The sequence below is a fragment of the Pteropus medius genome, unplaced genomic scaffold, assembly GCF_902729225.1.
Source record: "Pteropus medius unplaced genomic scaffold, Ma_sr-lr_union100, whole genome shotgun sequence".
Lineage (NCBI taxonomy): Eukaryota > Metazoa > Chordata > Mammalia > Chiroptera > Pteropodidae > Pteropus > Pteropus medius.
In genome coordinates, this window is record NW_024340699.1 from 2,334,070 (window position 1) to 2,346,225 (window position 12,156).

The 12,156-nt window shown below is 45.4% G+C and overlaps 1 protein-coding gene across 1 annotated transcript; it reads left to right on the forward strand.

Annotated features, from left to right (window-relative positions):
- Nucleotides 1–324: 324 nt before the first annotated feature.
- Nucleotides 325–10,389, forward strand: FABP6 (fatty acid binding protein 6). Its single transcript, XM_039877107.1, has 6 exons — nucleotides 325–370; nucleotides 1,201–1,207; nucleotides 6,094–6,173; nucleotides 7,595–7,755; nucleotides 8,995–9,084; nucleotides 10,336–10,389. Exons 3-6 carry the CDS (start codon nucleotides 6,107–6,109, stop codon nucleotides 10,387–10,389), a joined length of 372 nt encoding a protein of 123 aa, XP_039733041.1. The 5' UTR covers nucleotides 325–370; nucleotides 1,201–1,207; nucleotides 6,094–6,106.
- Nucleotides 10,390–12,156: the final 1,767 nt, after the last annotated feature.

A 12,156-nucleotide genomic window follows, 5' to 3' on the forward strand; every position in this document is an offset into this window, starting at 1 on the left:
TTAGTTAGAGAAGACCAGTGCAGGGTCTGAAGCTAAACTGCCTCCTCCACTTGCCAACTAACTGACCTTTCTGAGCCTGCTTTTTTTCCATTGCAGTGGGGATAATATCAGGACCCGCATAATGGACTGGCTAGGAGAATCGGCTGTTAATTCACATACAGCATTTAGCACATTGCAGATACGTAAGAGATGTTGGCTCCTAGCATCCCCTATCAACTGAGATGGAGAAGCAGGCTTTGGGGAGGGCGGAAGAACAGGCGTTTTGGACATGTTAAGCTTGAGATGGCATAAGACATGAAGTGGAACTGTTAGGCAGGCAGTTGGATATCAGTTCAGAGGGGAGGTCTGAAACGGAGGAAAAAAACGGACCGTCATCAGCTTATAGATGATATTTAAAGCCATGGACTGGATGAGATCACTAGGGGAGTGAGCACTAAGAAAAGACAAAAATGAAGACTGAACTCTGGGGCATCTGACACTTAGCGATGATGGAGACAATGTCACAGCAAAGCTGGTGACCAGACACAGCAGTGTTGAAGCTGCCCAGCTGGCCCGCCCCACCAACATTTACTTAACGCATTCTTATATACTATGTGCCAGGCTCTGAAAAGAAATGATTTACAAAAGTTAACTCGTTTAATACTCATAATGACCTTTGAGGTAGGCACAATGATTATCCCCATTTTTCAGCTCAGAAAATAAACAAAGGAATATAAATAACTCGCCTAAGTTCATACAGCCAGCAAGTGTCACAGCTGTAATTCAAATCCAAACAGCCTGGCCTCAGAGTCCCTGTCTCATCTAATTTCTAACTCTAATTTCTAACTGTGGATAAACAAAATGCTGACTGGACTTTCCAAGAGAAAGCTGAATTTCTTAGCCTCTAACAGAACGAGGAGAATGATCATGCGGTAAATTGCCCTCAGAGGTCCCAATTAGCCTTGACATTCTAGGATCAGCCCCAATTAGAATTTCAGATTCTTGGTTGAAGAAAGAAGAGGCGAGCTTGATCAAGACATCGATAACACTGACCGATCACTTACTTCATGCAAGGCCCAGAAAACTGCCCAGGCTAGGAGGGCAGGAGGATACCCAAGGCTTCTCCTCCGATCCTGGACTCGAGCACCTGCATGTCCCACCCGCTTCACTAGTTACTGTCAGAATCACAGCAACTGATTGGAGGCAGGAGTCAGAATTCAGGTGGGAAGTTAGGGTGGCTCAGGGGGATTAACCTTGGGGCTCTTCTTTATCTCCAGGAGGGTTGCTCTATGGGGTCAATTGCCCCATAAAACTGAACTGTGATACAAGGCACTTTGAGTTCATTTACCCCTCTCGAAAGGCTCTCCATGAATGCCTGAACAAACAGCTGAAGAGAGAGAGAGGCATGGCATGGGTAAAAGGGAGGGAGGGGGCAGATGCACACATAGACTCCGGTGAAGTCTATGTGTGCAGACTCAGGTGTTCTGGTGCCATTGTTGTCCTTTCCACGCTTCCACCACTCCCATCTGCCATTGACACTGACCTGGATGAGAAGCTACTGAGGAGAAAACAGTTCTGGCTGTGCAAAACAAAGTCGATGGAAAAGGGAATTGAATGGGGGCCTGGAGAGGCCATCTGGTCCATCCTGCCAGCTCTCACTCACGTCTCCTGGCCTGGAGCTTCTCAACATAACTGTGCATCACAACCCCTGGGGAACTTGTCAAATACAGATACCAAGATCCTATTCAGACCTACCGAATCAGCACTTTTGGGGGTCAGGGCCCAGGGATTTCTGTTTTTTTTTTTTTTTACAAGCCCTCCCTTCCTGCACCCTCAGCAGTGTATGATGAAGACCACACTTTGAAGAACACAGTCTCACAGCCTATTCCAGACTGATCTGAACAAATAAAACGGAATCAGCAGTGTCCCAGTGCCTGGGTTCATATGCATATGGAAGTATGAAATGCAGCCTCTCTCCTTGAAGGGATTACAATCTAATTGGGAGGTAAAAGACACACTTTGTGAAGAGTTAAATTAGTGCTATAATAAGTAGTAATTCAAAACGATAGGCAGATAGGCTGGACAAATTGCCAGTGAGTAGGAATAACTATCACTCATTGAGCATCTACGAAATAGTAGATCCTCTGCTAAGCACCTTATTTATATACTCTCATTTAATCTCATTAAAACTCTGGAAGAAAGGTATTTTTATTCCCACTTAATAACGATTAAATTAAGGCCTTGGCTTATTTGTCAATTCCTCTCAAATCAGCTTTTCCTGATCCTTAGGAGGTGGTCAGCATGATGTCCCTTTTCCCACAATATCCCAGTGTCACACCATGTTGTCATTGCCTGTTTACTATACTGGCTCTTCCACAAGACCTGAGGACAGTTACTTGACAGTTCCAGAGTCTAATACATAGTAGGTGCTCCAGTAACGTTTGTTGAATGAATCTAGGTTATGTGTCTGAAGTCTCAGAGCTAATATGTGAGGCTAATACATGTGACTCTAAAGCCCAGGTTTCCCCTGAGCCATTACAAGCAGAATGTACATAGTAGTCTGATTCCTATAGGGGACAATCTATAGGTTGCAGTAATCAGAGAAGGCTCCTTGGAAGAGCTGGAGAAATAATTTGAATTTGGAAAGAGAGATGAAAGGTGAGCAGTCATTTCAGGCAGGCCAAGGCATGAAGGTGGGATTCAACAAACTGCACACTTCCTCTAAGACTAGAGACCCCATGGGATTTTAGGAGACTGTACCCCATGTACTAAGCCCCTATTGCTTCCCAGTTGTCACCTTATATCTAATTAACATTCATTCCAATTACTGCTGTTAAATTGTTTTCCTCCAAGATTCACAGAAAAATGGCAAATGCTCTATTGTTTTCCCGTGCCGAGACTAGGGTGATGTAATATATTCTATTAGCGGGTTTCTCCATTTGGAAAGTCCCCTTTAGTAATGAATGGGATAGTTTTCAGTTTCCATGAAGAAATAAGATCCATTAATGTCTATGATATAATACTAATTGGGGAGAAAAAGCAAAACAAAACAGGATCTTTGTTAAAAAGAACAGAAAAAAAAGTATAAGCACAAATACGTTTGTATGCATGTGGGAAACATCTAGAAAGTTACGTACAGAATTTATCAGCAGCTGGCTTTGGAAAATGAGAGGTAGTGGAAAGTGGGGCTTTCACCTTTACCTAGTTTTGAGCTTTTGTCTTTTTAAACATTGAGTATATATTAATTTTACAAGTGAAAAACAACACCCTAAGTAGCTTTCAGTTTATTAGTGTTTTGTCTCCCCCCACCCAAATTTTCTGCTATGAACATTTATGACTTTTGTAATCAGAAAATTAAAAGCCCTTTCCTCCATACAGGGTTGTTAAAAAAAGAAAAATATGTTCTCAAGATGGCACAATTTGTGATGTTGAAGGGGCAGAAAGTTTGGGGAAAAGTACTAAAGATGTTTTAAACTCTGCGTCTTGAAAAATTGAGCACCCAGGCGAGCTGAGCATAAACCAATTAAGCCCTAACTTGGCAAAACATGTTAAGAGCTCTAAGAATGTTCCAGGTCCCATAACTTTGTAATCCCATCCTGGGGCTTTAGCTCAAGGAAATGCTTTTTAAAAAATCTTCTGCTATAAAGAAGCTCACTGTGGCCTGGCATTTAATGGGGTGAGCCAGGATCCCCCTAAGAGTCCAACAGCAAATGTTATGTAGCCATTTCTAACCATAAAAATGGCAGCGTTTTAGAAACATGGGACTGTGTTTACAAACTAATGGTGAGCAAAGAAAGGTAGAATGTATTATTGCATTTACATGGTGATTCTGACTATTATATATCTGCTATATTAGAGTCAGTGAGAAAGCAAGGATGAGAGAGAAGGACAGAGAGAAGAGTGAAAAAGAGAAAAAGAGCATAGAAAAAAAATAAAAATTACAGTGTTAGGGTAATGGGGTTATGGAGGATTTTGGAAATGTCCTTAAATGATGTTGAAAGTTGTTTTGGTCATAAATATGAAACTATATACAAAGGGGCTCTGTGACTTTGGGCAAGTTACTTCTCTGAGCTTCTGTTTCATCCTTGGCAAAATGGGGACAATAATTGTACCTACTTCATAGAGTTGTTTTGAATATTAAATGAGATAATCCATGTAAAACGCTCAGCATCATGCCCAATGCATAATAAATAATAAATGTTAGCTATTATTGTCACTATTTTTTCATCATCATTATCAAGGAGGGAAAATCCTCATATTCTCTAGATGGGAGTATCAACTGCTACAGCTTTTCATAAAGGCAGTAGAGTAACAGATATAAACATTTTATATGCAAAAACTCTTTGTTCCAGGAATCGTGTATCATCCTTAGCAAATAATCTTCTTAGTAAATAATCTGACATACGCACCAAGAGGTGTGAACACGAATATTTATCTTAGAGTTATTTGTAATAGAAAAAAGATTGGAAACAACCTAAAGATCCAATAATAATTGTATAAATTATGAAGCATACAATACTCTAGAGCTATTAAGAAGGACATGATATATTTTATGTAATGATAGATATGTAACTGTATCATTACATAAAAAAGAGGTTACAGAACAATATAACCCCATTTATATTGGAAACTGTATGTATGCCTTGTAAAGTCTACGATAGATACCAAACTATCTCTGCCAGGACTGTCAGTGACTCTGAATTACAAAATTTGAATATAATTTAGCATCAGAAAATCGATGATGATGATGGTGGGTGTGTTGGGGTGGGTTAATATGTGTATTTATGGTTTTTTAAAAAATAAACTTTAGCTGGTGTAAAAAATGCTAAGATTGGATATTGAAGACTGGCAAAATGTGGCAAAGTTGGTTTCATCAGTTTTGAACTGCTGAGTCCCAGGTCTGGGGGTTAGCCATTGTGGTGAGTTCTGCTTTGGGCACAAAAGATTGGGATTCATGGAGAGCTGTCTCTGGGAAAGAAGACAGGCTTGCAAAAGTTTTCTTAATAATAATGATGAGAGCCTTTGTAGAGTGTTTCATATTTTGCATTGTCAATTTGCTGGATCCAGAGGACAGTCCCACGAGATAGGCAGGGCAGGAATCATCACCAAGGAGATGGAGTCCCCAAGCGTGAAGTGGTGTCAGAAGACAGAACAGGAATCGGAAGTCAGGAATCTGAACTCCCAGCCTTCTCAGCTGTGAGACTTGAACAAAGTAAAATTCATCGAGCTCCTAGACCATGGCTGGCACATAGAGAGTCTTCATGCACCCTGGCACCTCCTCCTCCAAGTCGGCTTGCTGGGTTTGTGGGCTGCTGCTTTACTCTGCTGCATTATCTGGACCCTTCTTGTATCTACCAAGTTCTCTTTGCTGCAGCCAAACTATTGTTTCCTTTCACCTTGGCCGTTCTCACCTTTATTACATTGTTCCCTTATCCTAGTATGTTGTCCATGTTCTCAGCCTGCTCCAACCTTACTGCTTGTCTCAACGTCCAAATCCTATTGTTCCTTCAGGACCTGCCTGTTTCGAATGCCATCTCCTACACAAGGAAGTACCAGCCAGCTGGACACCATCACTCCTTCCCCAAGTCCCAGGTCACACATCTTGCTTGCACGTGTTTTCTTCAGGTATGTGTGTTTTGTCTCTGGACTAGACAGGAAGCTCTCTTGGGAAGGGTGTATGTCTCGTTCAGTGTTTCCTCAGTGCTGGCCCCATATGCAGGGAGTGCTCGATGCACGTTGGTCAATGAATGAGGGATTGAAAGAGTAAATAAGGGATGATGAGTGTGGCTAGAGAGTAGGACATGGATGGAGGGAGGGGTGAGCAGAGCAGATGATACCCTACATACACCCTGAGGTAGTGCTGGCTCTGACCTTGCTGGGAATGGCAATGGGATTGCAGCCAGCATGTCCCCAGGTGAATAACCTTCGGGCTCTGCCCCTCCAGGTCCTGCCCATGTCATAAAACAGCAAGCACTTCCTCTTCAGGGGCAGGAGGGAGAAGTGGGGTGACTTAGGGGCTGAGCCTCAGTCATCCAGGAGGGTTTATAAGCTGGGGCACCAGATCACTCAGTTCCATGAACCTTCTTCCTCATCTCCCTTATCCCTGGCCTCCAGGTCTCCTGGCAGCATGGCCTTCAGCAGAAAGTATGAGATTGAGAGTGAGAAGAATTATGATGAATTCATGAAGCATCTTGGTGAGTGGGGTCCTGAGTACACCTTCCCTGGATTGGTCTGCAACAGCCAGCTCTGGGCCAGGAACCCGAATTCCTGGAGTAAAGCAGGACAGGACCCCATATAGTCATTCATTAACTCCCTCTTTTGTTGAGCAACTACTCTGTCCCAAGCTCTCAGGCTAATAAGAACCATAAGACTCTGACTTTAAAACACTTAGGGAATATTAGTATCTCCACTTTACTGATAGAAAACTTGAAGCCCGGAGAAGTTGAGCTACTAGTCCAAGGTCACACAGCTAGAAATTAGTGAAGTAGAGACTTGATTGGTTTATTCATTCGAATATTTATTGAACGCCTGCTATACGCAAGGGCCAACCCAATGTTCCTGATGGCGGTGTCTCAGTGTGACTTATCCAAGCTCACACTGTAAATCAGTGGCAGAGGTTATCAGAACCCAGGACCTTATGATGAGAAGATGGGTGCTGGCACCACATCCTGCTTTGTAAGAGGTGACTAAGGGGTTAGCATAGAGACTAGGTTTGATGAGACGCTCAGTTCACTCATTGAACAAACAAAGACCTCTTACTGTGCTAGGCTCTTTGGGCAGAGAGATCAAAGCCCTTGCTCATCTACCACAGGCTTTGCAACATCAGTGGTGAGGCACCAGGGAGAGAATGGGCTTGACAATCCTGCAGGAAGCTTGGTGAATCTCTAATTCTGAGGCTGTGAGACTGTCGAGTCAGAGGACAGCCCCAAGGGACCAGTGCCCCACATTCTGGTGGCAGAGAGGCCCCCAGAACATAAGATTGCAGTTTCAAACCCAGATGAGTCTGATTCCAGGGCCTGGGCTGTTCATCTCTAGGCTACACTGGGAGGCCCTGGGGCTTTAGGAGGCAAGAGCCCTTCTGAGTCAGTTACTGGGAGTGGCCCTGAAGTCAGCCACTTGGCCTCACCTGCAACAGTCTAGTGTGGAATCAGAAGCGAGCCTCGGTTCTAGACTTGCGTCTGCTGGGAACCTCCACTGAGATGCTGGGAGTCCCCTTTCCTGCTCTGGGTTTTCGTTTCCTAATCTGGGAAGTGTGAGCTTCCGAAGACATTCCTGAAGGTCCCATTCATGCTTGAACTTCGTGAGCTTGGCAAGTTCCTGTTATATTTATGTTGTTACTATCAAAAAGAGCAGCTATGATTTATTGAGTGTCAACTATATGGCAAGAACTTTAATCCTGGCAACAGCCCTGTGAAATGGGCCTTATTATTCCTATCTTGTGGATGAAAACACTGAGGCTTAGAGAGGTACTTTCCCAAGCTGGATGGCTCATGGTAGAACTGGGTTTGTGCTTTTAAGAGTCAGGCTAGCCTGCTGCAGCAGAACTAAGCTCTTTCTCAAAGCCACAGGTTATAAGTAGCTCTTATGTGGCCTTTCTGCTTGTCCCTGGGCCCAGGGCTTCCCAGTGACATGATTGAAAAGGGTTGCAACTTCGAGATTGTCACAGAGGATGGGCAGAACTTCACCTCATCCCAGCACTACCCTGGGAGCCACTCCATGACCAACAAGTTCACCATTGGCAAAGATTGTGACATGGTGACCATAGAGGGGCAAGAAGTTCAAGGTGAGAGGCCACTGGCCACTCTTCCCTCATTCCCCAGGCCTCTGGCCAACTTCTGGGTCTGAAACATGTCCCCTGGGGCCACTTCCCAACCTGAGGTGTCTCTCTAGTCTAGCCTCCAGAATTAAGAGCTTAAGTTACTTGGCAATTTAACCATTCCTGGGTTTTAATGCTATCATCAATAATAAAACTATAATGATAATAAAAATTATTTGCTGAGCACTTAGTATATGCCAGGCACTTGCTGAACACTTCACACATGTTAACACAGTTAATCCTATGAGATCGCTACAGTTACTACCCCGGTTTACAGATGGGGGTCGGGCTGAGCCATGGGATTAAGCAGCTTGGCTGATCACATGGGGGCGGGGGGCTTCAGAGAGCATAATCACTTTTTTTATGCTGCCTCCCAGTGTAGCCTAGAGATGAACAGCCCAGGCCCTGGAATCAGACTCATCTGGGTTCGAAACTGCAATCTTATGTAGCAAAAAAGTGAAAAGCGGCTGTTTGTCCCCATCCTACCCAGACTGGTCCCTCTGGTCTTACACCCATTCTGGGCCCCCTCTGGATCCCCCAACCATGACCATGAGAACTCTGCTCCTCAGGCTGCCAAGGTGGAGAATCAGTAGTCATAATATTCCTATTCTGCTATTTAAAAAATTTAACAATCTCTCACGATATCTTTCTGTGTCAGCATATATTGATTCGTCTTATTCCTTTTAATGGCGGCAGTAGCCTATAGTATGGAAATTCTATCATGTATTTAACACTCCCTTATGGATAGTCAGGTTATTTACCTGAATTAATCTAGGTCAGATACTTAGGTTGTTTACAATTAAAACCAATGCTGCAATCAACGCCTTGGACGATATCATCATCATCCTAATAATGATCTTAACTAATCCCATAGTTAACAAGGAGGGCATGCCACATACCTAGCACTGTTCTAAGCAATCTACATATGTCATATTAAATCACTTAATCCTCACAATAACTCTATGAAGTAGGTACGGTTACTACCCCCACTTAGGGATGAGAAAACTGAGGCACAGTGAGGCTGAGTGACCCGTGCAGGTGATCTATATCTTTGGGTCTGTGTAATCGTATAGCTATGAAGCAAATTAATTCCTCTTGGGGGATTGCTGGGACAGCGGGCAGGCCCTTCATCCCTGAGGGGCTGGCCTGCGTTTGGGGGCCTTTGCCAGCTCAGCCTCAGTGTTATGCTTCTCCTCCAGGCTACGGTGCAGATGGAGGGTGGGAAGGAGGAGGTTGACTTCTCCAACTATCACCAGACCTCGGAGATCGTGGGTGACGAGCTGGTGGAGGTGAGCTTCCTGCTGAATCCTGGGAGGACTGGGGCGCTCTTTTGCCTCCAGCCATGGCCCCTGAGAGGAAAGCCTCCCGGCAGCTGGCTTTATAAGCACTTCCCCAGGCCAGGTCCTGTGCTGAGTGCTGGGTACACACTGTTTCATTTGATCTTCACAATAACCCTGTTAGGTGGGGATTTTTCTCTGCATTTTACAGGTGAAGAGACTGAGGCACAGGGAGGCTAAGTGCTGGAGGGCACATAGCTTTTATGACAGAACTAGGGTTCAGTGGTATAATGCAATGATGCGAGGCAGTCTGACTCTGGCGCCCACACTCACTGACCTCAGCGGCCCAAGTCTGGAAGCCCAGGGCACCCTTCCCAGTGTCGACGCAGGGGAAGTCCGCCACTCTGCTCCACTTCCACAAGGGACTTCAGGCCCTTCCTGCCAGAGTGTCTGATTCTTTAAGAGAAACTAGAAATGTGCACTTCTATGTGAAATCTCCAGGCTATTAAATGTTGGCAATTAATTAAACATTTTTTAAAACGCTGGTAGGGCCAACACACACATCTGGGGATTGACCCTTCCCACATTCAGCGCTCTGTAAACAGGTTGAGGTGCTGCCCTGAGAGGCCCTGCTCCCAAATTTTGCCCAGGAGAAAAAAAATGGACATGGAGTTAAAAGAAAAAGCCTATTGTTTTCCTCTGCAGGGTATTAGGCTCAACTGATGACCTGGGCACATCCCATGGCAGCATGTCTCGATGGCCTCGAGCCAAACCACTGCACACAGGGGGCCTTCACTGAACAGCATCCCCTCGCTTGCCTCTTCCACAAAACCTTATGCTTCCCAAGGGTAGGGCCACGCCTGCCTATAACCCAGCACAGGTGCCCCGTAAATGCTAAATGGTGCAGAGGGTGAATGAGGCCTCTTGACCTCAGAGGGGTTCCTTGACTTCTCTAAACTTCAATTTTCTCATCTGTACGATGGGGAGAACCTCAGAGTGTTGTCAGGAGGATTCGGTGGCATAATGCAATGAAGGTACCGGGCCTGGTGAACAGAAATGGACAGGTCACATCACCTGTGATCTGCTTAGCACTTTTGCCACAGTGACTCATGTAACAACTGGGAAACTGAGGCCCACAGAAATGGTGCAACTGACTCATTTCTACTCAGGGCTGGAACTGGACGCTATTCTTCCTTCAGCTGTGCCCCATGGTCGGCTTGGGGTCCCTGTACTGCCTCTCTCTGTTCTGGCTGTTTCTTTCAGATTTCCACCATCAGTGGCGTGACCTATGAGCACGTGAGCAAGAGGCCGGCCTGAGTAAGCAGGCAGGGCTCCAAGGAGGCTAACAAGCCAACAAAGCTGGCCATGAACAGACATTTTGCTCACTCTAGAACCTCTAACTTTGTTTTCTGGTGTTGTGGGGCAGTGTCTGGCTGGGTGAGGGTGGAAACCCCTGAGGATGGTTACATAAGCCAAACCTTGGCCGTGGGATCCCTGTGGGTTCTGTGTCACAGCAGAGGGAGACTTGAATGTGGACTGAATACTCTGGAGCCCCTGGGAAAAGCCAGAGGCAGGGCTCAAGAAGCTCGGTGGGCACACTTCTGTAGACCCCTCACCCCTACTCCCCCAGACGCTACCACTCTGTGGGTGGGGACAATCCTTTAAAGAGACAAATGACTTCACTGGAGTCTATGTGTGTACCTGACCCCTACCTTCCTGGTGTGTGTAGGGGCTAGGAATGGCACTCCCAGAAAAGGCAAAGGGCTCCAAGGCCGAGCAGACACGAGATGGACACACTCGTGGCTTAGCCGGGAAGGTGTGGCCCTGGCTCTGTGGAGTCTTCCCTTGGGCCTCCGTTTCCCTACTGGTACGAAGGGGGGCCAGGAGGACCAATGAGGGGCTGAGAAGAAATGATAGTCTATGAGATGGCAAAGGGGCAATGGGAGTGACAGGAAGGGACTAGGATGTCAAAGTTTGGACTAGAAGCTTGGGAGAAACTTCAGAAGGCTGTGGTGGGCTGGGAAAGGTGGTCAGAGGCTCACTCTGATCCCTGGTAGGTGCCTGGAGCCGACTCAGGAAGGATTCTGGGGTAGCATCTGGACTTCGCAGACATCCCTGCCTGATTGCTGTGTCTGCCCAGGGTTTGGGGACAGGAATGGAAGGCCTACTGGCCCAGACAAAATAATCCGCAACCCAGAGCAAGGAACGGGCCTTTTTTTTTTATTCTCTTCTTTCCTGGGAGTGTTGCCACATCTGGGTGCCACCTTGCCTTCTGCCATTTTTTTTTTTTTTTCCTGTATGACAATTCACATATTTATACTGCAACGAAAACTTTACATCACTTCTAAATACGAAAAGCCAGTATCATTTGCCATAAATAAAACTGCTAAAAAAGTTGAAACTGAAAGATGTTGACTTCATGTTGGATTCTGTTGCCTGCCCAAAGCCCAGGGGCTGAGACCTCCCTTTGTGAAAAGAGTCAGAGAGATTTAAAGATACAGTAGCATCAAATGGGAAACTTTCTCCTTGACTCATTAAAATTACTGTAAAGTTACTGAACAGAGAAGAATGTACAGTAGTTTCCCCTTACTCATGGAGAATACATTCCGAGACCCCCAGGGGATGCCTGAAACCATGGATAGTACTGAACCCTATATATACCTAACTATGATAAAGTTTAATTTATAAATTAGGCGCAGTGAGATTAACAAAAACTAATAATAAAGTAGAACGATTATAATAATATACTGTAATAAAAGTTATATGAACATGGTCTCTCTCTCAAAATCTCTCACTGTGGATTGTGCTCACCCTTGCTGTGATGACGTGAGATGACACGGTGCCGATGTGACGAGCCGAGGTGAGGTGAATGACACAGGCTGTGATGTAGCGTCAGGCTACGGCAACATGTAGCAAGCACTTCTGGCATCAATTGCCAGCACCACTGCTCTTGTGCTTTTGGGTCACCATTAAGTAAAATAAAGGTTATTTGAACACAAGTACTAGGGGATCGTGACAGAAAACCTGATCGCTATGAAAGCTGCTAGCGGCTACGCTAACGGGGAGTGCAGGCAGCGTGGTGAC